We start from the raw sequence: 27480 nt of genomic DNA on the forward strand, positions 1-27480 counted from the left end.
ATAGAAGATCAAACCAGCTACAACATTCCCTTATGGCAAAGCCTAATCCAGAGCAAGGCCCTAACTCTTCAGTTGTGTGAAGGCTGAGAGAGCTGAGGACGTTGCTGAAGAAAAGTTTGAAGCTAGCCGAGGTTGGTTCATGAGGTTTAAGGAAAGAAGTAGTCTCCATAACACAAAGGTGTAAGATGAAGCAGCAAGTGCTTATGTAGAAGCTGCAGCAAGTTCTCCAGAAGATCTAGTTAAGGTAATTCATGAAGGTGGCTACAGTAAATGTGCAGACAAAATGGCTTTTGACTGGAAGACGATGCCATCTAGGACTTTCATAGCTAGAGAAGAGAAGCCAATCTCTGGCTTCAGGCCGACTCTTGTTAGGTGCAAATGCAGCTGGTGACTTTTAGCTGAAGCCAAGGCTCATCTACCATTCTGAAAATCCTAGGGCCCTTAATGGGGTGCCTGGCTGGCTCATTTGGTAGAGCATGCAACTCTTGATCTCAGGGTCATGAGTTTGAGCCCCACATTGGGCATAGTTTACTTAAAAAAAAAAAAGAATGATGCTAAATCTACTCTGCCTGTGCTCTATAAGTGGAACAAAGCCTGGATGACAACACATCTGTTTACGTGGTTTACTGAATATTTTAAGCACACTATGGAAACCTACTGCTCAGAAAAAAAGATTCCTTTCCAAAAGACAATGTACCCAGTCACCCAACATTTCTGATAGAGATGTACAATGAAGTTAATGTTGTTTACATGCTTGCTACACAACATCCATTCTCTAGCCCATGAATCAAGGAGTAATTTCAAGTTTCAAGTCATTATTTAAGAAGTACCTTTCCTAACAATATAGCTGCCACAGTGATTTCTTTGATGAATCTAGGCAATGTAAATTGAAAACCTTCCAGAAAGGACTCGCCATTCTAGATGCCATTAAGAACATTCATGATTCATGGGAAGAAGTCAACATATCAACATTAACAAGAGTTTAAAAGAAGTTGATTCCAAGCAGAGAGTTTTCCCTATCAGAATCTTGATCCCCCTTCAGCCAAAGAAAAGGTGACTGCTTCATAGGCTTGTGCCTATATCTCGGAACCTGCAATGGCCGTCAGATCCCCTGGGGGGATTTCAGAGATACTGAAGGAGAAAGGGGGACTAATCCTGTCTGCACAGCTCCAGATGGTTCTTCACCCCTCTCCCTCCACTCACTGCCACTAAGGAGTTGCTGATCAGGATCCACCCAGGTGGCAGAGCAGACAACCAGAGCTGCAGGGCCCCTTCCCTTCACAGCTTGGAGAAGGGCAGAGTGCCTGCCACCTGAGCCCTTTCTACCAGGGGTCTCATTCTTCCTCTGAGGCTCTGGTGGAGGTGGGTGTCTTCTGCCGGGCCCAGCACATGATGTGAAGAATGAATTCCATGCCAAGTTCTTACTGTTAAGGTTTGATGTGCAATCACAGCTGCCGTGATAGATATTTTTATCAGTGCTTGGTTGGTTTTAAATAAAATACAAGCTTTTTTTTTTTTTTAAGTCATGGATGACGTTTGACTTTGAGGTGTTCAAGAATTCAGTGGGGGAAGTACTTGCAGATGTGGTGGAAACCACAAGAGAACTAGAATTAGAAGTGGAACCTGAAGATGTGACTGAACTGCCATGATCTCATGATAAAATTAATGGGTGAGTTGCCTCTTATGGATGAGCAAAGAAAGTGGTTTCTTGAGACGGAATCTACTCCCGGTGAAGATGCTGTGAAGACTGTTGGAATAACAAAGGCTTTAGAATATGACATAAACCTAGTTGATAAGCAGTGGCAAGGCTTGAGGGATTGACTTCACTTTTGAAAGAAATTTTACTGTGGGTAAAATGCTATCAAATGGCACCACATGCTACAGAGAAATCATTTCTGAAAGGAAGAGTCAATCGATGTGGCCAACTTCATTGTGGTCTTATTTTAAGAGATTGCCACAGCCACCCCAGCCTTCAGCATCTACCACCCTGATCAGCCAACAGCCATCAACATTGAGGCAAAACCCTGCACCGCCAAAAAGATTACAACTCGCTGAAAGGTCAGATGATTGTTAGCATTTTTTAGCAATAAAGTATTTTTTTAAGTAAGTTCTGTGCTCATGAGTTGAACTCATGACCCCAAGATCAAGAGTCACATGCTCTACTGACTGAGCCAGCCAGGTGCCCCAACAATAAAGTATTTTTAAATTGAGGTATCTATGTTGGTTTTTTAGACATACTGTTATTGCGCACTGAATAGACTAGTATAGTGTAAACATAACTTTTACATGCACTGAAAAACCAAAAAGTTCATTTGACTCACTTTATCATGATATTCACTTTATTGCAGTGTTTAGGAACTGAACCCACCATATTTTCAAGATATGCCTGTAATTCCTTATCCTTAAAATGGGGATAGTACCCGTGCTTAAAATATTCAGTAAACCACGTAAATAGATGTGTTGCTTTAAGGACTGAGTGAGTTAACACATGCATGTAAGGAGCCTAGAACAGTGCTTAGCACATAGTAAGTCCTCAGATAATGTTATTATCTTTATTTTTCTTTTGTCATTATTTTTCTTTTGTTTTCACTGTCCTTGTACCTCTCAGTCTGTTTTGGAGCAAGCCTGTTCTTCCTCATGTTATTTTTTCCATTTTCCCTTCTTTCTCCTGTACTTTATAGTTCACTTTAGCCCTTCTCATTTTGCATCTCAACAGTTAAATGTACATAACATATGCAGAGAGATGAATTGGAAAAGAGGCCACTGAGGTTCCCCCTAAGGAAGTAAACAGGGATTGAGTGGTGGGCAGGGGTATCTTCAGCCTGTCTGAATGTTTACACTGGGAAGGCATTTAGTATTGCTTCTACAGTTAAAAGGAAATTTTTATTTTTTTAAAAGATTTTATTTATTTATTTGACACAGAGAGAGGGACAGCGAGAGAGGGAACACAAGCAGGGGGAGTGGGAGAGGGAGAAGCAGGCTTCTCGCTGAGCAGGGAGCCCCGATGCGGGGCTCGATGCGGGGCTCGCGCGCAGGGCTTGATCCCAGGACCCTGGGATCATGACCCGAGCCAAAGGCAGACAGACACCTAAGGACTGAGCCACCCATGCGCCCCTAAAAGGAAATTTTTATAACTGTTAAGTGGAGGTGGGGTAGGGGAGGAAAGACTCCAGGGCAGCCTCCCTGTCAGCTTTGCCTTTCCCATTATCCTTTAGCACCCCCACCCCACCTCCCGAGAACACTGGGGAGGAAGTTTCAGGGATGAGTACTACTATACCTGGGTCAGACGCCAGCTCCTGTGAAGGCTTTCCCGACATACCAACCGAACACGTTTGAATCAACTGTGGCTCTTTGTTCCCACACATGTTGCTGATACCTGTATAGGCAGAACTTAGGGTTTGACTTTTTTCGGCCTTGTATTGTTCAATGAACCTAGACTCCCTCATTAGACTGTCTACTCCTTAAGGGTAAATACAGGGTCTCTTATTCATGGCTGGAGACCCCACCCCAGTCACCCCCTGTATCTGGGCCAGTCCATCATAAATGCTCAGGAAGTGTTATTGAAAGGGTGCCCTGAACTGCCCTCCCCCCACCACCACATTAAGACTTTTGCACTTTTGGGTGCCTGGGTGGCTCAGTTGGTTAAGCAACTGCCTTCGGCTCAGGTCATGATCCTGGAGTCCCGGGATCGAGTCCCGCATCGGGCTCCCTGCTCGGCAGGGAGCCTGCTTCTCCCTCTGACCCTCCCCCCCTCATGTACTCTCTCTCATTCTTGCTCTCTCAAATGAATAAATAAATCTTTAAAAAAAAAACAAAACAAAACAGACTTTTGCACTTTTTATTCCTTCTGCCCTGTCCCTGGTCACTTCGTATTGTTCAGATCTCAGATCACATGTCACATTCTCCAAGAGGCCTTCCTTGAGTACCCTATCTAAAACAAACTAACTTCTACCTGAATCTTTCTCTATCTCATTACTTGCTTTATTTTCCTCATAGCACTCACTGCAATCTGAGATTCTCGCGTTTGACTCACCTTATTGTCTATTTCCCTAGCTGGAATGTGAATCACAGGAGGGCAGGGACCTGGTCTTTTTGTGCTTGCCTTGAGTCCCCGGTGCTTAGAACAGTGACTGGTATATAGCAGGTGCTCAATAAATATATGAATGAAACTGTATTTGTTTGGTTATTGACTGATCCCCAAGTAGAATGTCAGGTCCATGGAGGCCAGGATCTTATCTGGGTTACCACTACATTCTCAGCACCTAGTAGCATGGTGCCTGGTGCATAGTAGATGCTCAAGAATTTCTGGGTCAGTGAATTAATGTCCCCCACACACTTAAACTCAACGTGCTCCAAACTGAACTTAGTTTCTTCTTCCCCACCATACCTGCTTTTCCTTCTGTGCACTCTAGTTCAGTCAATGGCACCATTATCCACTCCTGACACCCAACCCAGAAATGAACTTACACTCCTTTCACTCCTTCACCTACTATTTTCAATTAGTACCCAAGCCCTGCCTATTAAATCTCCAAAATATACCACTTATCTAATCCTTTTCTACCTGTGTGGCAGCTGTCCTGATTCAGGCCTCATCTTTTTTTCATTACTAATGCAACAGCCTCCTCCCTCCTGTCTCCCTTCATTTTTCCTTTTTATTATGGAAGACTTCATAACATTGCATGTCATCCTTGTGCAGGGGCCATGTTAATCTTCTTTGTGTCTTTCCAATTTTATTATGGCCAAAGTGAGCCCCTCCTGCCTCCTTGTGAAGCTAAGAAAGCTTTAGCTGCAGGACCTATCACTTGTCATATGGTCACATGGTCATAGGTTTTTATAAAGTTTGCAAACTCTATTTAAGGCACAATTGGTTAAAACTGCTTTCCCCTTCCACTGGTTTCCTCCTAGTCAGTCACACTTTCTCTTGTATTAGGTGGTGTTGGAGCTGCCTGACATTTTTGAGACTCAGCTAAGTGGAAGTTGATTTAGGGGTTACATTTAGTTTGGGTTTAGTGAGCCATGGTATCTCTTCTATTTATAGTTATTACCCAGGTGTAGGAATAGCTTCTAGAAATACTCTGTCTACCTTTGAGCCTAATTTTGTACTCACAAGTCTATATTCTTTTCTTAAAGTCCTACCTCACAAACTGTACAAGCTTCAGGTCCCACTGAACCTTGATTTTCCTCTGGCTAAGACAAAAATGTGACTCAGTTGCTCTCGCTCAAACACTTTCAGTGGTTTGTTATTGCTTACAGGATAAAATCTAATATTTCACGTCTCTTTGTAAATGTTTTCCCATGTGCCTCCATGCATTTGCACATGTTGATCCTTTTCTCTACAATGCTCTTGCTTGTTAATTTAGAGAACCTTCAGGTCTCCCTGAAACCTACTTTGACAGGAGTAAGCAGCTTCTGATGCACTTTCCTGACTTTATTTTTGCACTTTGCAAGAGGTACCTGTGTGCTTACTGGACCTTGTAATCCAATTGTTGACTTGCAAGCTTGTCTCCTGCCCTGGCTGGCAATTTCCCCACTGCAGAGTCCCTCTTCAACATTGTATCCCCAGGGCCTAAGCCACCACCACTTAGGAAATTGGTGTGCACACACATATTTTGTTTAAAGTGGTGGGACCCTTTAAGAAAATGAAATAATGAGGATTCCTAGAGAATATTCTAGAATGTCAGGAAACACCAGCGCCATCTTGAAGCATGTGTGTGGAGTTCCATTCATTTAACCTCTTCTCCCACCCCACCCGCAGGCTGTAGTCAGAAAATCCTGGGACTTGGGCACGAAAATCCTTGCACTGTATCTGAAGCAAACTGAACCGAAACAGTGGAGTCAAAGAAAAGAGAGTTCAGAGGAGTTGGGAAGTCGACAGCAGCTTTATGGAGGAACTAGGATTGAGGGACCGACTGAGGGACCAAAGACAGAACGCGGGGCAGGTAGAGGGTGCAAAGTTCAACTTCCCGGCTCTGAAATTCAAGCCACTTGTCTTCCCTAAGTCCGTGTCCTCACCTGGGGATAATAACAGAGCTCTCCTTACAGGGTGAAGAATAAACATTTCGGAGACCCTGCAGAACAGCCTAGCCCGCTGAACGTGCTCAAAGAACAGGAGCTGCTGTGAGTACTCCACCCCTTCCCTGGCCGAAGCCCGCCCCCGCCGCCACCCATTAGTTTTGCAGTTTGCAGTCACTGAGTTCACCTCCTCTCATAGGACAAGAAGGCGCGGAGGGAGAGGAGGGGGTGGAGGAGGAGGAGGGAGGGAGGGAGGGTGTGTGTGGGTGTGTGGGTGTGTGTGTGTGAGGGAGGGAGGGTGTGTGTGGGTGTGTGTGGGTGTTGGTGTTGGTGCCGGGGTGGGGGTGGGGGTGCTTAACTCCTCATTTACCCGGAGGAGGAGGAAGGCTGGGAGGGTTCTGGCCCCACTCAAAATGGAGCCAAGCGACTGCCTCGCCTAAGATGGTGGCTTAAGGTCCTCAGCGTCGATTGGCTACCTAGAGGAAAGGAGCAGGTCCAGAGGTAGCCGAATCCCGTCCCCTTTTCTCAAGGTGGTGCCCCGCCTCTGCTGGCGTCACGCGGGAGCCGCTAGCCTCCCTTCCCCGCCTCTGCCGCGGTTACCTCGTGTGCCCAGCCCTCATAAGATGGCGGTCGGATAGCCTCCCCGCGGCGGCGCCGCCACGCTCAATATGGTAGCTGTTTACCCCGTATTTCTCCTCCCCTCTCCGCTTCAACTTCCTCCTTGTTTTGAATAAACTTTATTGACTACTTCGAATCGCCTACTACCGCCACCGGTCTTCTCTCGGCGGCTTTCCGGGCAGTTTTCCCTCCGACCTGGCCGCCGGCGCATCTCATTCCTGGTTGGTTTGCTCGCGGCGATCTCCTGCTGGCCCAGCGACGACGCTGTTTGCTTGTTCACCGGGCGGCCACCGGACTAGGCCCGAACCGCGGGCTCCAGTAGGCCCTAACGCCGGACCCGGGGCAAAACCGTGGGGAAAGCTGCCCTGAAGCACCGCCCGGCGCCCAGGGCCGCACGACCCAGCGGGTGGTTCTGGGGGAAGGCGAGCAAGGTTCGCAGCGTTGCCGTGACGATCCCAGAATTCGGCGCGCGCTGCCGGTGGGGCCGGAACTGCTGGCCGATCGTCCGCTGAGCTAGGCGCCCAGGCGCTCCAGAGCGAGCCCAGCAGCCGGCGCGTCGCTGGAACTGAACTCCGCGAGTGTGAGCAATCCCTGCAGCTTTGCAGATGAGGAGGTCTCTGTAGGGCTTGGGACGAAAGACATTCTTGTCAGGTTTGGGGCGTGAGGAGGTTCCTGTCATTTGGGAGGCGTGAGGAGATCTCGTAAGTTTCGGGGGCTGCAAGAATATTCCTGTCAGTCTTGGGATCTGTGATGAGATCTCTGTCAGTTTTGGGGGACAAGGGAGTCCTCCTCACTTTGAGGGGTCTGTGAGGAAATGCCTGCCGGCTTCTGATCGGTGAGGCAAAAAAAAATCCTTGCTTAGTTGGAGTGTGAAGAAATTCTAGTCAGTTTCAGGGGTTTGGAGGAGATCCTTTTTAGTTTTGGGGGTGCAACGGGAGCCCTGTCGTCTTTGAAGTAGAGGACGATCGGATCAGTTCTGAAATTAAGATTTATTTCATTTGTTGGGGTGATGATACTCCTTCGGGAATGGAATGATTTTGAGAGTGAAGGAGAAGACCATTTAAACTCTCAGCACGACCCCAGAACTGTGATTTGAGTTGGGCGCCTAGTCTTGTTTGCCTTGTTCCTGAAGGCATCGAGGTAATTCTCGAGTGATCTGAGCCAACTTCCAGGGATCCCTCATCTCTCTCTAGTTGCCCCTAGAGAGATTTTGGGGATGAGAGAAGGGGCTTTTTCTGAGGTACCCCGGCCCATTCAGGCTCTGGTTTGCGTCATAATAGAGCCCTAGGAAGAAAGGTGTGAGCAAGGAGAGGGTACCGTGAGGGATTAAAGAAGCTTCCTGAAAAGGCGTCAGATATTTCCCTGAAACCCGGAAAGAAGTTATCACTGACTCTGGGGGCCCGAAGGAGGTAGGGAGGGAAAAAAAACACACACACACACAAAACCCTCGACGGTCGAACGCCGTCCTTTATTTGTTAAGGAAATTCTGGAGGCGGGTGGACTTTTCTCCGATTGCCCCCTACAGCCACACCAGCTGTGTTGCATCCCGGCAGCGCTAACTGCCCATTCGTGAACTGCGGGTTGGCACCCCCGGGGGAGCTGTTTCACTAGGTAAAAAGTGTTGTTTGTGCCCAGCCATCGTCCAGAAAGGACGCGTGCTGCTGCCTCCTGCTTCTCTTGACGCTACGAACCTGGCCCGCCGCCGAGCGCTCCAAGGCCGGGCGAAGATGGCCTCAGTGCCAGTGTACTGCCTCTGCCGGCTGCCTTATGATGTGACCCGCTTCATGATCGAGTGTGACATGTGCCAGGACTGGTTTCATGGCAGGTAAGGGGGGCAGGCCAGGCTGGACAGGTGCTCACTTGCTCCTTTCTCGGCCCTGTTTCAGGTTCCCGCTCTCAAACACCCTCCCCGCCCCCGCCCCTGCACAACTCGGGGGCGAAGAATTACTTCCAACCCACCTCCCAGACCCAGGTTCTCTCATCCCTCCTTGCAGACCAGGGCCTAGCTGACGTTGGCTTCTGGTGTCTCTCTCCCCTTTTTCCCTTTTCCCATATATGTTTCTTCTTTGCTCCCTTTTGAGTTTAATTTACAAAATATTTTTTCAACCTCACAGAATGTATCATTTTTGTATCCTGGCAATTTTGTTTTGCCTTAGACTTCGACTTTGTAGGATACAGTACCCTATTCTTGAGATAACTGAGTCTGATAAATATGGCTTTCCCTTGTGGCTTTGCAACTTAATATCAGAGTGTCCTTGGGTAAGTTGCTTTGCCTCTCTGAGTCCCATTGTCTTCGCCTATAAAATATATCTAGTACATCTGTCCTGATTACTTAAAGCATTTTGCATGCACTCAGTGAGTGGAGGCAGAAATGCAATAGTATTTATATTTCTTCAGTATTTATCTGCAGAACCATTCAACTTATTGAGTTAAGCAGAAGAGATATTGGGTAAAACAGCAGGAGTAAAACCACTAATGAACTTCCTCCAGTTAACCATGTGTGCGCATAGGCACCTGTCAGCCAGGATCCCAGAGAGGTAGGTTAGTGTGTGGGGAAAAAAACCGATGTTATCCCATTATTGGGACTTAAATCCCAGCTATGGAAAGAAAGCCATGAGAGGAATTTCTGCACTGGAGTACAACAGAACAGTATATGGTGCCCTTCTCCTGTTGCGTGTTAGATTCTACAATTTTCAGTTGTCGCTAGTCCCTTCCAAATGAGTTTCTATTGTTTGACCCAAGACCAAACTGAAGGTGCTGGTACTGCTAAAATTGTGCTCTCAGCAGGGATTGCCCCTTGCAGCACATTCACATTCATGTTCAGCTGATCTTTATTGAGTATTTACTGTGTGCCAGGTGTGGAGTTCTGTTTGCTGCTTCATGTTATTTCATTTAAGAGAGGACAGACCTAGAGGATGGGGCCGCCTTCTTTCCTCTGGAAATCAGCGGGATTAAGATGATTCTCAGGATTCCTGGTATCTTTGCTAGTGCTGATCAAGTCACTCCTCTGTTTAAAATTCTTTTGGTGGTTCCCCTACAGAATAAAATTCAGTCTCCTTTGTGTAACAGACAAGACCTTTTGTGATCTACTTGTTCAGTCTTATTTCCCGCCACTCCTCCTCCCGGTTCGTTCTTTATGTCCCAGCAAGACTGAACTACTTATAGTTCTGGGAAAATTTTATACTCCTTTATGCCTCTTTCTTTGTGCGTGCTATTCCCACTAATGTCCTCCCTTTTACAACTCACAGCGTACACCTCCTCTGTAAAAGGCCTCCTTCCTCCTGGTCCCCATTGCCCTTTGTGTACATCTTTATTGAAAGTAATTATTTCATCATATCATAGTCATAAATACACCTGTGTCCCTCATTAGCCAGAGCTACTTGAGGGCAGAGATATCATCTTTTCAGTTTTGGTATCCCCAGAACCTAGTTCAGTGCTAAACATGTCATAGATACTGAGTGCATTTTTGAATGAATGAATGAATGAATGTGTGAGTGAGTGAGTGAGTGAATGAATGAATGAATGAATGTGTCTTCTTAAAAAAGGCTATTGCCTGTGGCCTTTGCTTTGGATTATGTGAGAAGTGTGTAGGTTCAAACCTGGAAAGTGAATTCCATCCTGCGTAACTGCACAATCTAGGAACAGAAAACTGGAACAAATGCTTTCTCATGTGCCAGGCCCTATGACAGAGACTTTGCATAAATTATTTCAATCCACACCCAACCCTGAAAGTTAGATATATCCTTTTTTAAATAATATTTTAAGTTCTTTCCTGATTATATATGTGAAATATGCTCATTGTAGAAAAGACAAAAATAATAAAAGAAGGAAATAAAAATAATCTATGAATCTGCTATCCTGCGTAATCCGCTGTTAAATGTTTCGTTGCATTAACGCCTGTCTTTTGACTTACAATATGAAACTGTATTTTAATAACACAAGATTGTATTATAAATACCATTTTGTAGCCTGATTTTTATTCCTACTTAACATTATAATGTATTTTACCAGGTCGTCAAATATTCTTCTAAACCTCATTTCTGATATCCCACCATATGTATGTATCATCAATTACTTGGTCATTTCCTCTGTGGTTGGAGACTTAACATTATTTCTACTTTTTTATAATAAAATATTGTGATATGAGGGAAACTTGGGGAATTCTGGAAATGTTTTTCATTTTGATATGGGGTGCTGGTTAAAACAAAAAGAAAAACATTATGGTGAACATTGCTGCCCAGCAGAGACTTGACACTTACAATGAACACCACAGAGGCCTTTAAGAATTCCAAATTTACAAATATGGAAATGGGTTTATGGGCCAGTCTCCTCCTTAATCACATTTCTGTGGTGAGTCCTGTGTTTCTGTGAACACCCTGACACAGGTTAATTGCCTTAATTTTTTTTTTCTATGCAAGAGACAAGTTTTTATCTCTTTTCATGCTTCTCTCTATGGGCCAGCAGAAAACAAGGAAGCCAGCTGAGAATCAGGTCCTTCCTTGGTGGGTTGCTCTTGCTTACTCAGTGCATTGTGTGCATGCACATGCACACACACACGCCAGGCTCACAGTGCTCCATATAAGATTGTACTTAAGCACAATTGAAAAGTGACTCAATATTGTGGACTTTTCATGGTTGCTAACAATAGTTAAGCCCACAAATGCCTGTAGGTGATACAAACATGTCCACGTTTCTGATGACTTCCATAGGCTAGATTTCTTAAAGTCTGGTTAGGGAATAGTAATGCCAGGTTACTTCCTGGAAAAGTTATAACAAGGAAGGTGACTATTTCATTTTGCTGGTGAGAATCTACAATTCATGGAATTACTTTCTAACTCTGGATTTGAACTTAGAATTGGCTGGCTCCAGAGCCCAGATTCTCAAAAGTGGAAAAAAGTTGGTATTAGCTTTATTTCTCCTACTATAAAGGGCTGGGTTTTTGCAAATCACTTTGACTTGTAGAACAGTGGTTCTCAAACTTTAGCATGCATCAGAATCACGTGGGAGACCTATTAAAAGACAAGATAGGTAGGCCCCACTTGCAGGGTTTCTGATTTAGTAGATGAGTGGGGGCTACCCTCAGAACCACTGATTTAGAGCATTATTCTGTCTCAATTCCTTCCCTTTCTGTGGAGTGTGACAGCTTCTGATGTTGGGGGATGGGCAGGCTAACATCATTATTGTATACCATTCTCAAAGTGTGGTTCATTAACGGAATTTGTTAAAAATGTGAATTCCTGGGCTGGGATCCAGCAATCTCTAATGAAAAGGAAGATTCTGATGCACGCTAACTTTTGAGAATCATTGTTGTACACTGGTGGAGAGTTAGTTGGTGAGCATTTATTGACGTCTGGGGCTTTGGCAAAACTTCACCCCTTTGCACTTTTCCTATCTATAAAGGAAGTATTGGTTGGCATATCCCCTGGGGGTGATTCTAAACTCTAGAGAAAATGGCACTGCTTTCAGAACTGGGTTCAAATCTCGACTCTTTTTTAGCAAAGGGTTTCATCTCTGTGAAGCCTCAGTTTCCCCAAGAGTGGTTGTGATGATTTAAATAAAATGATAATGAAAAAAATAATGGCCTTTGTTTATCAAGTACTAGCTAATGTGGCAGCCACTATGCTAAATACTTTGCCTAATTAACTTTGTTTAATCTTTTAAAAATGTAATCATTTTAAAATTATGGATTATATTTATTTAATAGTTTTAGGACTATTAAAGTTATATATTTAATATCAGGTACGGGTACGTTGTGGTAGTTTGTGTTTGCCAAGGAATTGATACATTTCATCTCAGGTGTTAAATTAAGTGTGTAGAATTGTTCACAGTGTTCCCACAGGCTGGCTGTGTGGTGATATTTCATTCCTGATAGTGAAAATTTGTTATCTTTTTTTTTCTTTCTCAGCCTTGGTAGACATTTGTCAGTTTTGTTATCTTTTCAAAGAACAAGTTTTTTGTTTCATTGGCATTCTCTGTTGTCTTTCTGTTTTCAATCTCATTGATTTCTGCCTTTATTATTTCCTTCTGCTTGCTTTGGGTTTATTTTGTTCCTCTTTACCTAATTTCTTGAGGTGGGAGCTTCAGTTATTGATATGAGACTTTTCCTGTTTTCTAATGTAAGCATTTAGCGTTACTAATTTCCCTCTTAGTACTGATAAAGCTGTGTTCCACAAATTTTGATATGTTTTCCTTTTTGTGTAGTTCAGTGTAATTTTTTTTTTAAGATTTATTTATTTGAGAGAGAGAGAGGGCGGGGGGCAGAGGGAGAGGAAGAGAATCTCAAATAGACTCCACGCGGAGCCCGATGTTGGGTTCGAACACATGACCCTGAGATCATGACCTGAGCTAAAACCAAGAGTCAGATGCTTAACCGACTGAGCCACCCATGTGCTCCTAGTTCAATGTAATTTTTAATTTCCTTAGAGACTTCATGTTTGACCTTTGAATTGCATAGCAGAGTGTTGTTTAGTTTCCGAGTGTTTGTAGATTTTCCTGTTATTCTGTTACTGATTTCTGGTTTGGTTCCATAGTGGTCAGAGAATATACTCTGTATGATTTCAGTTTCTTTAAATTTATTGAGGTTTGTTTTATGGCCTGGCATATGCTCTGTCTTGGTAAATGTTCCATGGTCACATGAAAAGAATCCTGCTGTTGTGGGGTTGAGTTTTCTATAAATGTCGATTTACTCCTGTTGGTTGATGGTATTGCTGAATTGTTCTCTGTCCTTGCTGATTTTCTATCTAGTTCAGTCAGGTGTTAAGAAGGAGGTATTGAAGTGTCCAGCTACAAGTGTCAATTTGTCTATTTCCTTTCAGTTCTATCATTTATTGCTTCATATTTTGCAGCTTTGTTGTTTGATGCATATGCATTTAAGATTGCTATGTCTTGGTGGATTGACCTTTTGTTATTATTATGATGTCCTTCTCTGTCTCTGGTAATTTTTTTACATGGAAGTCTACTTTATATGATATTAAAATAGCCACTCCTTCCTTTGGATTAAAGGTTGCATGGCATATCCTTTTTCATCTCTTTACTTTCAGTTTACATCATTGTATATAAAGTGAGTTTCTTGTAGGTAGCATATAGTTGAGTATTATTTTTACCCACTCTGCCTGTCTCTTTTAATTGGTATATTTAGACCATTTCTACTTAATGCAGTTATTGATATGTTAGGGCTTAAGTCTGTCATTTTGTTTTGTTTTATTTTCTGTTTGTTTCCTCTGTTCTTTTCTCTGATTTCTTTATCCTACCCTCCTGTGGAATTTTCTAGAATTCCACTTTGACTTACCTGTTATGTTTTTGAATATATCTCCCTGTATAGCTTTTTCAGTGCTTGCTCTAGGTACTAACATAATACATACATAACATACCACAATCAACTGGTATTGACATCTTACCAGTTAGAGTGAAGAGTAGAAACCTTACTTCCCTTTACACTACTTTATGCTTCCCTGTTTATAATATAATTATCTTGAATATTTTCTCTACATACATTGAGAAGCACATCAGATAGTGTTACAATATTTGTTTCAACTGTCAAACTTGATTTAGAAAACTCAAGAGGGTCAGGAAAGTATACTGTACACATGTTTTTACTCCTTCCCTTGTTCTGTCTTACTTCCTGATCTTCCCAAAGATTCCTTCCTTTATCATTATCTTTCTTTTTAGAGAGCCTCATTTAGCCATTCTTTCAGGATAGGTCTGCTGGCAACAAATACTCTTATTTTTCCTTCATATGAGAATGTCTTCCTTTCCCTTGGATTCCTGAAGGTCTTTTTTTTTTTTTTTTTAATATTTATTTATTTGAGAGAGAGTGAGAGCGAGAGAGATCACAGAGGGAGAGGGAAAAACAAACTTGCTGCTGAGCAGGGAGCCCGTTGCGGGGCTTGATCCCAGGACCCTGGGATCATGACCTGAGCCGAAGGCAGACACTTAACCAACTGAGCCACCCAGGCACCCCTGAAGGTCTTTTCACTTGATATTAGATTCTGGGTTTTTAGTTCTTTTCCTTTAGCACTTGAAAACTATTGTGCTACTTCCTTTTGGCCTCTGTAGTTTCTGATGAGAGATCCTCAGTCACTTGAATTGGCGTTCTCCTTTAGGTAATGTGTCATTTCTTTATCACTGCTTTAAAAATTTTTCCTTTGGAGGTGCCTGGGTGGCTCAGTCAGTTAAGCATCGGACTCTTGATTTTCACTCAGATCATGAACTTAGGGTTGTGGGATTGAGCCCCACGTCAGGCTCCATGCTAGGCATGGAGCCTGCTTAAGATTCTCTTCCCTTCTTCCCCTGCTGCCCCATGCCCTCTCCCCCCACTCTGCTCTCACGTGCTTGCTCACTCTCTCTGAAAAAAAAATTATTTTCCTTTGTCTTTTGTGTTCAGGAGTTTGATTACGCTATTTTTCATTGTAGAAATATTTCAGATTGTCTTTGGTTTTAGTTTTATAGGTTGCTGAAGCTCTGTATTTTTTAATCTATTTTTTCTTTAAATTTTGTTAAGATATAATTGACATATAGTACTGTGTAAGTTTAAGGTGTAGAGTATAATTACTTGACTTATATATTATTAAATGATTACCACAGTAAGTTTGGTTACTATCTATCACTTCATATAGATACCCCAAAAAATAAAACAAAACTCTTTTTTTTTTTTTGCTTGTGATGAGAACTTTTAGGATTTACTCTCTTAGTAACTTTCAGATATACCATATAGCAGTGTTAACCAGAGTCCTCATATCATACATTACATCCCTTGTAACTGGAAATTTGTACCTTTTGGCAACCTTTCCCTAATTCCCCCATCCCCAATCCCCCCACCTCTGGTAACCACAGGTCTTAGCTCTTTTTCTATGAGCTTGTGTTTTCTTGTTTTGTTTTTTGTTTAGATTCCACGTATAAGTGAGATCCTATATTATTTATCTTTTTCTGACTGACTTATTTAGCAAAATGCTCTCAAGGTCCATCCATGTTGTTGAAAACAGTAGGATTTCTTTTTTTATGGCTTAATAAAATAGTATTCCATTTTGTGGGTGTGGGTGTGTGTCACATTTTCTTTGTCCATTCATCTTTTGGTGGACACTTAGGTTGTTTCCATTCTGCAGTGAACATGGAGGTACAGATATTTCTCCAACATAGCAATTTTGTTTCCTTTGGATGTTTACCTAGAAGTGGAATCACTACATCATGTAGTTTTATTTTTAATTTTTTGAGGAACCTCCATACTTTTTTTCATAGTGGCTGTACCAATTTAAAATCCAACCAACAGTGTACAAGCGTTCCTTGTATGGACATTTTAATGATATTCTTCCAATCCATGAACACAGGTTATCTTCCCATTTATTTGTATCTTCAATTTCTTTTATTGATGTCTTATGGTTCTCAGTGTAGAGATTTTTCACCTTCTTGGTTATTTTTATTCCTAAGTACTTTACAATTTTTGATGCTGTTGTAAATGGGCTGATTTTCTTTATTTCTTTTTTAGATGATTAATTGTTAATGTAGAGAACTGTTACTGATTTTTGTATATTAATTTTGTGACCTGTAACTTTACTGAATTCGTTAATTAGATCTAAGTTTCTTGGTGGAGAATCTTACAATTTTCTATATATAAAATCATGTCATCTGCAAATAGTGACAATTTTACTTCTTCCTTTCTAATTTTGATGCCTTTTATTTATTTTTCTTGCCTGATTGTTCTGGTGGGGATTTCTAGTACTGTGTTGAATAGGAGTGGTGAGAATGAGCACCCTTGTCTTGTTCCTGGTCTCACAGGAAAAGCTTTCAACCTTTCACCATTGAGTATGATGTCAGCTGTGGGCTTGTTGTATATGGTCTTTATTATGTTGAGGCACATTTCTTCTATAGCCTGTTTTTTGAGAGTTTTTTTTTTTTTTTAATATGAACAGATGTTGAATTTTGTCAGATACTTTTTCTGTGCTTTCTGAGATGATTACATGATTTTTTTTTTCATTCTATTAATGTGATGTATCACCTTTCTTGATTTGCTTATATTGAAACATCCTTTCATCCTAAGGATAAATCCCACGATCATGGTAAATGCTTATTTTAATCTGCTGAATTCAGTTTGCTAGTATTCTATTGAGAATTTTTGCATCTATATTCATCAGGGATATTAGTGTGTAGTTTTCTTGTAGTGTTTTTTAGTGTCTTTATTTGGCTTTGGTATCAGGATAATGCTGGCCTACTAAAATGAGTTTGAGACTCTTCCCTCCTCTTTGATTATTTTTGAAGAGTTTGAGAAGAATTGAAATTAATTCTTCTTTAAATATTTGGGTAAAATTCCCTGGTGAAGCCATCTGGTCCTGGGCTATTCTTAACTGGAAGTGTTTTGTTGTTGTTGTTGCTGATTCAGTCTCCATACTAGTAATTGGTCTGTTCAGATTTTCTATTTTTTCCTGATTCAGTCTTGGTAGATTGTATGTTTCTAAGAATTTATCCATTTCTTGTAGGTTGTCCAATTTTTTGGTGCAGAGTTGTTCATAGTTCAATCTGTTTTCTTTCTGTTGTTCAAGTCGGGTAATCTCTGTTTTATCTTCAGGTTTACTGTTTTTTCCTCTGTTGTCTCCATTTCGCTGTTGAGCCCATCCAATGAATTCCCATTAAAGTTATTGTAGCGTTCAGTTCTAAAAGTGCCATTGGTTCTTTTCTGTCTCTTCTACTTTTCAGAAATTCTCTATTTTTTGCTGACATTTTCTATCCATTTGTTTCTGGCATGTTTGTAATTGTTCGTTGAAGCATTTTTATGATACACCTTTAAAATCCTTGTCAGATAATTCCAACATCTGTGTCATCTCAGCACTGAGATTATTGATTTCCTTTGCTCATTCAAGTTGTGATTTACCTTGTTCTTGGTATAACGAGTGCTTATTTTCATGATCTCCTGGATATTTGGAGTATTATGTTATGAGATTCTGGGTATTATTATATCTTCTGGTTTTGCAGGCCTCTTTAGACACTGCACTTTAGTGGCAGGGGAAGGGGGTGCTACTTAGTTACTGACAGGTGGGAATAGAAGTCCAGGTCTCCTGGTCTCGGTTGACCCCCACTACTTCAGGTCCTGCTGTCCCTAGTCAGGTTGCCTTCTTCTCTCCATCTAAGTTCGTGTATCCAGTAAGTGGCAGAGGTGATTCAAACCCAGGCAGTTTGGCTCCCAACGCTTTATTTTTAATCTCTGTGCTATAGTGCCTCTGAATACTGTATGAATGCCCCGATTGTGGAGATTAAATGTGATGATATATGTATCATTCATAGCTCAGTTTTCTATTCAGTTCCTTCTATGCAGGCTTCAAATTCACTCATTTTCCCCTCATCCCCTTAGCCTGCTCTTTTACTTTTTGCCACTTGTGAAACTTTTGGCACCGCTTGCCCGTCTCCACCTCTAGATTGTCCACTTCATGAGGGCAGTCAGTGGCTGTTCTCAGTCAGTATTTATTGAATCTGTGCATTCACTCCTTTAACAAATCCTGCTGAATGCCTACCATGTACCAGGATCTGTGGCACACGTTAGGGATAACTCATCTTAATCTTGAGACCTGATGCTGTGATAATTGGCCTCTTCACTAAGGAAGCAAATTAACATTTAGGACCCTGGGTCCCAGGTGATAATTTTTTTTTAAAGATTTTATTTATTTATTTGAGAGGGGGAGTGGCAGGCAGAGGCAGAGGGAGAAGCAGGCTCTCTGCAGAGCAGGGGGAGCCCGGTGTGGGACTCGATCCCAGGACCCCAGGATCATGACCTGAGCCGAAGGCAGCCACTTAACCAACTGAGGCAGCCACTAAACCAACTGAGCCAACCAGGTGCCCCCCAGGTGATAATTATTGAGACAGTGCAGCCAGAAGTCTGGTTTTCATCCATCTGTCTTCCTGATGTGAGGAATTCTCTAGCCCAATGAATGTTGAATTGAGTTGAAGAATAAATAAAACAGGACTTGGGAGGGGGCACCTGGGTGGCTCAGTCGTTAAGCGTCTGCCTTCAGCTCAGGTCATGATCTCAGGGTCCTGGGATCGAGCCCCACATCGGGCTCCCTGCTCCGCGGGAAGCCTGCTTCTCCCTCTCCCACTCCCCCTGCTGCTCTCTCGCTGTCTCTCTCTGTCAAATACATAAATAAAATCTTAAAAAAAACAAAAACAAAAACAGGACTTGGGAGATGGATAAGGTGAAGACTTCTGGTGAACAAGATCAGTGCTGTCTGCCAAATGTAGTGGGGGCAGATAGCAAGTAAATGAGCAGTTGCAAGTCCACATGGTGAGTGTTGAAATAGGGATAGTGTGTGGGGGGTGCCATGGTGGCAGGGAAGAGGAAGAGTAGGAATGTTCTAGGCACAGGGAGCCATGTGTGATGAGATCCAGAGACCAAAAAAAGCATGGCACTGAGAGACCAGCTGACTTTTTAGAGCAGGTCTGACATCATGGGCGTGTGACCAGTCACACACAGCCTCATTCGAAAGGGGAACCCCATGCTTGAGTTTTAATGCTTTGTGGTTGTTGTCTTGAAATTCTTAATAACTTTACCTTTGAATTTGTGTATTGTATGTGAAATCCAGTGGGACAGTGGAGTGTGTCCTAGGGACTTAGAGCTTTCGCTCACATGTGGTCCTCCCTCCTGCAGCCTCCCTACTCCCTAAACAGGTTCTCGGTTGGCTGCCTGGGGCGCCAGGCCCGGATGCAAGTGCAAGAGAGTCAGGGTTAGGTGCATACATCCTATGCACTGAGTCACAGGCCGTGGCCTGTACTTGCCCCTTGAGTATTCTCATGCCAAGGGAACATGACAATAAATAACAAAAAGCCCTATGACAAGTTGAGAGAGAGACTGCAGAAGAAAGGAAAAAGCTTTTTTCCCCCCCTGTTTTATGAACAAGGGGCCCCTGATTTTGATTTGCACCGGGCCTCACCAATTATGTAGCTGACACTGCATGTCAGGCCAGAGGTGAGGCCAGAGAGGCAAGGCCTTTTAGACTGTGGTAAGTTTAAACTATACCTTAAGAAAAATAGGAAGCCTGTGAGGGGTTTTGAGCAAGGGTTGACAGGATCAATTTGTGTTTTTAAAACGATCACTCTGGCTGTAGTGTGGAGGGCCAGCTGGGTGAGGACAGAGTAGAGGCCAGGAGCCCAGTTAGGAAGACAGGACAATAAATCCCAGTTAGAGGTAACGGGCCTGGATTAGGGCAGGGGCAGGAAGGATGACAGCAGGGCACAGCTGATAGCTAATCAGGAGACGGAACGATGGGACATGATGATAACTTGAATGGTAATAGCAACATGTACAGACACTTAACTGTGTACCAGGCACTGCTGTAAACACCTTGTATGGATTAACTCATTTACTTTTGATAACCTTATGATGTACATACAGTTTTTATCCCCACCTTAGGGATGAGGAAACTGAGGCATGGAGAGGTAACATGCCCAAGATCCCACAGCTAATAATGGCAGGCACAGCCAGGATATAAACTCAGTCTGAAGTTACGGTGCCAGTTGCCAAGAGAGGGAGCAGGTTTAGGGTGCAGGCAGAGGGAGAGTTTGAATTTGGGCATGTGAAATTTGAAATATGTAAGGAGGCTATCCAGTAAAGTACAGGGAGGCATTTTGAGGGAGGGGTCTGAAACTCAGCAGAGGGATCTGGCTTGCTGTTAGAGGTGTGTAAGATCAACAAGGGAAAGTGAGGGGAGAAGAATGCCTAGGCAAGAAGGCCTCAGAAACATCAACCTTTAAGGAGTGGGCAGAAGAAAAAGAGTGTAGTGGGAAACAGAAGTAGCAGCCAGAGACATAATTAAGGTCACATCATGTCCCTGTTCATAATTGTCCCATGGATTTCACCCAGTTTTTCACTCAGGAAAAGCCAACATCCTTTATGATGGCCTACAAGTCCCTACTACATGAGCCCATTGCCTGACCCACTGTCCCCTCTACTCTCTCCATTCCAGAACACTGTCCTCCTCTCCATTGCTTCAATAAGAAGCACACTTCTGCCACAGGGCTTTTGTACTTGCTATTCTCTGTAATTGTGATGCTCTTCCCTCATATCCATATGGCTTGCTCCCTTACTCCCTTCAGGTCTTTATTCAAAAGTCATTTTGTGAGGCATCTGGGTGGTTCAGTGGGTTAAGCGTCTGCCTTCGGCTCAGGTCATGATCCCAGGGTCCTGGGATCAAGCCCAGCATCGGGCTTCTTGCTTGGTGGGGAGCCTGCTTCTCCCTCTCCCTCTGCCTGCCGCTCCCCATGCTTGTGCTCTCTCTCTCTGTCAAATAAATAAATAAAATCTTTAAAAAAAAAAAAGTCATTTTGTCATTGAGTTCCTACATAAAATTTCAGTGCCTTTTGGCTTCCCTACCTAAAATTTCAGCACTGTTGTCATCCCCAACCCGTGTGTGTGTGTGTGTGTGTGTGTGTGTGTGTGTGTGTGTGTGAATATATATACACATGCATATATATTCCCCTTTCTGCTGGATTTCTCCACTTGGCTTTTCTCACTATGATCAATATATTTTACTAATTACATTGATTTATTTTGTTTCTTGTTTGCTTCCCCCACTAGAATGTCAGCTCCATGAAGGCAGGTATTTTTATATGCTTTGTTCTGTCTTTACCTCGCTGGCACTTGGACCAGGGCTTGGCAGATGCTCATCAACTCTTGTTAACTGAAGAATTGGACATCAGACAGACGGGGTGTTCTGGAAGTCAAGGGTAGAGAGCTTGTCAAGTGGAGAGAGCAGAGGGTCAGCACCCTCTGTGATAATGCCGCTAAGAGATCAAGTGAGATAAAGGAGAGAAGTGCTTATTGCATGTATCCCTAAGGAGGTCAGAATATTGATGAGCTCTGTTTTAAAGGTTTTGGCTCTGGTAAAACGTCTCTGGACAATACCAGGTGGCAAGAAGTAGGTGGACTTTTCACTGTATACAGTTTTATACCTTTTGAGTTTTGTACTATATATAAGTGACGACTGTCCAGATAAGTCATTATGAACCTGCACAGGTTTAAGCAAAGAAGCTATTTGGCTGTGAAGCGGCAGAGAGGGGCAGACCGGAGGGAGCGTCTTCTCCTTTTTATCTGTAAAGATCCAGGTGAGCTTGTTTAAATGCTATTGTGAAGGAGAAGGAAGAAAGGAGGGCGGGAGAGGTTGAAGATACTGAAGAAAGAAGGGTTAATTGATTGAGAAGATAAAAAAGTTGTGACCCAGGTGGAAGAGCTGACGTTAGTAAGGAGGAAGGATATTCCTTTCTTTGTAACAGGAGGAAAGGATGGGTGCAGAAGGAGGTGGCTTCAGTGTGGGAAGCCGAGATAGTTCCCCTCTAATTACTTCATTTTGTCTAAGAAGCAGGCAGGGTCATTTTCTGAGAGAGGAGAGGGAGGTAGTAGAATCAAGGATTTGAAATAGCCACTGTGGATAATGGGAGAGAGACCGGAGCAGGGAAATACAGGAGGATTGTGAGGAAGCATGACCCAGATATTTTTTCAGTAGACTTTATATTTTAGAGTAGTTTAAAGTTCCCAGTCAACTTCAGAGGAAGGTAGAGAGATTTCCCATATTCCTCCTGTCCCCACATTCATAGCCTCTCCCACTGTCAACATTCCTCACCAGAGTGGTACATTTACCATCGACAGACCTACATTGATGCATGATTATCACCCAAAGACCATAGTTTACATCAGTGTCTACTCTTGGTGGGTGTACATTCTATGGGTTTGGACAAATGTATAGTGACATGCATCCACCATTATAGCATTTTCGTATCATTCAATACCCTAAAAAGATTCTCTGTGCTCTGCCTATTCATCTCTCTCTCCCCTCCTAACCTCTGGCAATCGCTGACGTTTTTACTGTCCCTGTGGTTTTGCCTTTTCCAGAATATCCTGTAGGGTTGGAATCATATAATGTGTAGCCTTTTCAGATTGGCTTCTTTTACTTAGTAATATGCATTTGAGTTTCCTCCATGCCTTTTCATGGCTTGATAGTTCATTTCTTTTTTTTTTTTAAAGATTTTATTTATTTATTTGAGAGAGAGAATGAGAGAGAGCACATGAGAGGGGGGAGGGTCAGAGGGAGAAGCAGACCCCCTGCTGAGCAAGGAGCCCGATATGGGACTCGATCCGGGACTCCAGGATCATGACCTGAGCCGAAGGCAGTTGCTTAACCAACTGAGCCACCCAGGCGCCCGATAGCTCATTTCTTTTTAGCGCTGAATAAACATTTCATTGTTTGGATGTACCACAGTTTATTTATTCATTCACCTACCTCTTAGTTGCTTCCAGATTTTGGCAGTTATGAATAAAGCTGCTATAAACATCCATGTGTAGGTTTTTGTGTGGACATAGTTTTCAGTTCCTTTGAGTAAATGCCAAGGAGTGTGATTGATGGATTGTATGTTAAGAGTATGTTCAGTTTTGTAAGAAACTGCCAGACTGTCTTCCAAAATGGCTGTACATTTTTGCATTCCTACCAGCAGTGAATGAGAGTTCTTTTTACTCTGCCTCCTCATCAGCATTTGGTGTTTTCAGTGTTCTGAATTTTGGCTATTCTGATAGATGTGTAGTGATATCTTGTTTTAATTTGCATTTTCCTAATGACATGTGATGTGGAGCACCTTTTCACATGTTTATTTTCCGTCTGCATATCTTCTTTGGTGAGGTGTCTATAGAGATCTTTATGCCCATTTTTTAATCGGGTTTGTTTTATTGTTAATTTTTAAGAGTTCTTTGTATATTTTGGATAACATCCTTTATCAGATATGTCTTATGCAACTATTTACTCCCAGTCTTTGGCTCGTCTTTTCCTTCTCTTGACAGTGTCTTTCGAAGATCAGGTTTTTAATTTTAATGAAGTCTATTTTATCAATTCCTTCTTTCATGGATCATGCCTTCAGTGTTACATCTAAAACGTCATTATTGCCATACCCAAGCTCATCTAGATTTTTATCCTATGTTATCCTCTAGGAGTGCTATAGTTTTGCATTTTACATTTAGATCTGTGATCCATTTTCAGTTCATTTTTGTGAAGTGTACAAGGTCTGTGTCTAGATTCATTCACTTGCATGTGGATGTCCAGTTGTTCTAGTACCATTTGTTGAAAAGACTATCTTTTTGTCCCATTTGCTCTATTGTCAAAGGTTAACTATATTTACATGGATCTACTTCTGGGGTCTCTATTCTGCTCTATTGATCTGTTTGTCTATCTTTCATCAGTACCACACTGTCTTGATTACTGTAGCTTTATTTTTTTTTCAAATCTTTTTTGTTTTTTATTTTTATTTTTTTAAAGATTTTATTTATTTATTTGAGAGAGAATGAGAGAGAGAGCACATGAGAGGGGGGAGGGTCAGAGGGCAAAGCAGACTCCCTGCCGAGCAGGGAGCCCGATGCAGGACTCGATCCAGGGACTCCAGGATCATGACCTGAGCTGAAGGCAGTCACCCAACCAACTGAGCTACCCAGGCACCCTCTTTTTTGTTTTTTAAAGATTTTATCTATTTGAGAGAGAAAGAGAGAGTGCATGCATGAGCAGGGGGAGGGGCAGAGGGAGAGTGAGAAACAGACTCCCCGCTGAGTAGGAAGCCCAACGTGGGGCTCAACCCTAGGACCCTGGGAGCTGAAGGCAGTCGCTTAACCAGCTGAGCCACCCAGGCGCCCCTGATTACCATAGCTTTACAGTAAGTCTTGAAGTTAGGTAGCGTCAGTCTTCCAGCTTTGTTGTTTTCATTCGATATTGTGTTGGCTATTCTGTGACTCAGATATTTTGGACAGTGTGAATTTTTTGTGGCACCAATCCAATGGGTGATTTTTCTCCAGCCATGTCCAATGGTCCAGTGTTACGTGGTTGGATTGAGCCAGGGTTGGGATTTGCACATGGGGGTGATGGAAAGGCAGCGGGGCAAGGGAGGATATCTGTAGGAGAATGGCTGAAGTGAGGAATGCTAGAATATAAGCCGGATTGGGGAAGAGGGGTGAAGTTAAGAATAGGTGAAAAGTAGGATCAAGGGATTTTGAGGGCAAAGAACATGTATAATGAATGAGAGCTGGATGATTACATTTGTGGTCACATTGTGTGATGTATGAGTTTCATATTCCAGATGTGGAGCAATTGCAAGTGTTGACAAGGTCTGGTTGATGACCATGAGGATTGATAGCTGAAAGGGGAGTGGGCAGAGCAGTCTCTGAAGATGAGAAAGTCATAGAGCTAAGAGGCCAGGATGTTGGGCCTCTGCATCAATACTGATGTCATGTGGGATTTGGCAGGACGTGGGATGGAGAGAAATCTGTGAGCCGGTTCTTTAATGAGTGAAAGGGTTATGCTGGGGAGTTGAGTAGCTGACAGTGAAGAGGAGTGGGAAGAGGCATGGCTAAATGATACGAAGCTCAAGGGAGTAAGAGATCTTACACAGGGGTAGAGGAGAGATGATCTCAAAGTCTCACTGGAGAGTGAGGGGAATGTCTACCCCCAGCGCAGCCCTGAGTTACAAGGGGCTGGTAGAATGCACAACTTCTGCCTGACAGGGCTCTAGCACAGTGCTTCTTAGACTTTCTGTGGCTAAGAACCAGATTGGTTGGTTTAACTTTCCAATCCGTAATGGACCAGTCATTTGGCAAAATCAAAAATGAATTGCTAGAAAAATGGTTGAACAAAAAAAGCTATACAAAGTACAAGCCCCAATTTTTTTTATTGTTAGATTCAACAATAGACATAAAATTACTCAGCCAAATTGCCATACAAGTTTTTGGATGCTTACTCTGACTTTTTGTACTTAATTCAACATTAGTCTGTGGACCACAGTGAGTGGCACTCGTACAGGGAAATGGCTTTCTCCTAGGAGAAGCTGCCATCAGTTAAGCCAGGAAGGTGAAGAAGGAGTTTGTTGAAGGGGATGTGAATTAGAGAGGTTTTTTTACCAAGGAATGGGGTTGCTGGGGGTACAAGAGAAAAGTTAAGAATGTCGATGACCAGTGGATGTTTGGGGGTAGAAAACACACATAGCTATATAGGATGAAAGTTCAGGAGAGAGGAACCACTGGAGGGGTTCCTTCTTGAACAGTGTCCAAGGCTAATGAGTGTAAGACAGAAAGTATATAGTCCAAGGAAGTGAGTTAATGCTACAAGGTCTGGGGAATATATTTACAGAAAGTTTAGGGGTGCCTGGGTGGCTCAGTCGGTTAAGCAGCTGCCTTCTACTCAGGTCATGATCCCAGGGTCCTGGGATCGAGTCCTGCATCTGGCTCCCTGCTCAGTGGGGAGCTTGCTTCTTCCTCTCCCTCTGCCTCTCGCCCCCTGCTCATGCTCGCTCGCTCGCTCTCTCGTGCTGTCTCTCAAATGAATAAATAAAATCTTAAAAAAAGTTTAGGCAGGTGAAGGGTGAGGTGTGCTTCTCTATGCTCACTGTGCTAAGCACTTTATATACATTCTCTGAGCCCTTAAAAAAAAACCTACCAAGTTGATGGTGATATCCCCAATTTATATTGATATGCAGCAGGTTTTACAGGCATAGGGTTAGCGGTTGGGACGGTGGTGGGGTCCTGATCCCAGGAAGTCACTTTGTGAACATGATCTCAGACAAAACAGTTAATAGAGTTCTGCCCTATTTTTATGCTCCCTGCTGTGTGTGGCTGAACAAGTAATTTAGGAGTTTGATCTTAGCCAGAAGTTATTAGGAGGGCTGCTGATGACTTCTTTGGTGAGGAAGGGTTTAATTTTGTAAGATTGCCACCTCACATACATGCAAACTCAGATTTTCAAAATGAAATCTTTTTTAGACATTACAGTATGAAATAACACATGTTCATTGTAGAGAATTAGAAAATGCAAATAAGGAAGAGAAAAATGATTACTTGTGATCCTTTGCTCAGAACCACTGTTGATTATAAAATACTCTTTTCAGTCCTTTTCATTTAGTCAAGTAAAATAGCTCAATAAAGTTTAAATTTTTTTTTTAAAGATTTTATTTATTTATTTGAGAGAGAGAATGAGATAGAGCATGAAATGGGGGAGGGTCAGAGGGAGAAGCAGACTCCCTGCTGAGCAGGGAGCCCGATGCGGGACTCGATCCAGGGACTCCAGGATCATGACCTGAGCCGAAGGCAGTCGCTTAACCAACTGAGCCACCCAGGCGCCCCAATAAAGTTTAAATTTTTGATTATATGTTGAAGTTAAGAATATTTTGCACATATTGGTTAAAATAAATATTAAAATTAATTTCACCTGTTTTTTTTTTACCTTTTTAATATGGCTATTAGAACATTTAAATTTACATATTTGGCTCACATTATATTTCTGTTGGACAGCACTATTCTAGAATCTCTTCTAGCTTTGACCATTCTGTGTCTTTTTTAAAAAAAAAAAATTTTATTTATTTTAGAGAGAGAATGTGTGTGAGCAAGGGGAGGGGCAGAGGGAGAGGAAGAGAATCTCAAGCAGACTTCCTGCTGAGCATGGAGCCCGATACAGGGCTCGATCTCAGGACCCTGAGATCATGACCTGAGCTGAAATTAAGAGTCAGATGCTTAACCGACTGAGCCACCCAGGCTCCCCTTGACCATTCTGAGTCTTAATGAAGCTTTGCTGTCTACATTTTAAGCTCTGTTATAATTGTTTTAGACCAGTGTGGTTCAGTATAACTTTTTGTATTAATGAATATGTTTGATGATATGCCCAATACGGTAACTTTTAGCCACATGTGGCTCCTGAGCTTTTGAAATATAGCTAGTATGATGCAGGGAATGCATTTAAATTTTATTTAACTTGAATTAATTTAAATGTAAATAGCGATGTCTACTGGACAGCACAGTTCTAGACCTTATGAAAAATAAAATTTCTATAAACCTTGACTGATTTTTCTCTTTTCTAG

At 42.6% G+C, this 27480-nt stretch overlaps 1 protein-coding gene and 1 pseudogene across 2 annotated transcripts in view; one reads left to right on the forward strand and one right to left on the reverse strand.

Annotated features, from left to right (window-relative positions):
• Nucleotides 1-4651: 4651 nt before the first annotated feature.
• Nucleotides 4652-4751, reverse strand: LOC123323487 (annotated as a pseudogene).
• Nucleotides 4752-7153: 2402 nt separating this feature from the next.
• The window catches only part of PHF8 (PHD finger protein 8), a 91097-nt gene continuing 70770 nt past the window's right edge, over nt 7154-27480 (forward strand). Inside the window, exons 1-2 of one of the 2 annotated variants that reach the window (XM_044911961.1) lie at nt 7154-7331; nt 8266-8455. In XM_044911961.1, coding sequence (XP_044767896.1) covers nt 8358-8455 — 98 coding nt within the window. In that variant the 5' untranslated portion in view covers nt 7154-7331; nt 8266-8357. The remainder of the gene's footprint in view (nt 7332-8265; nt 8456-27480) is intronic. The other variant, XM_021699214.2, reaches the window with a different exon arrangement.

The sequence above is a fragment of the Neomonachus schauinslandi genome, chromosome X (genome assembly GCF_002201575.2).
Source record: "Neomonachus schauinslandi chromosome X, ASM220157v2, whole genome shotgun sequence".
Taxonomy (NCBI): Eukaryota; Metazoa; Chordata; class Mammalia; order Carnivora; family Phocidae; genus Neomonachus; species Neomonachus schauinslandi.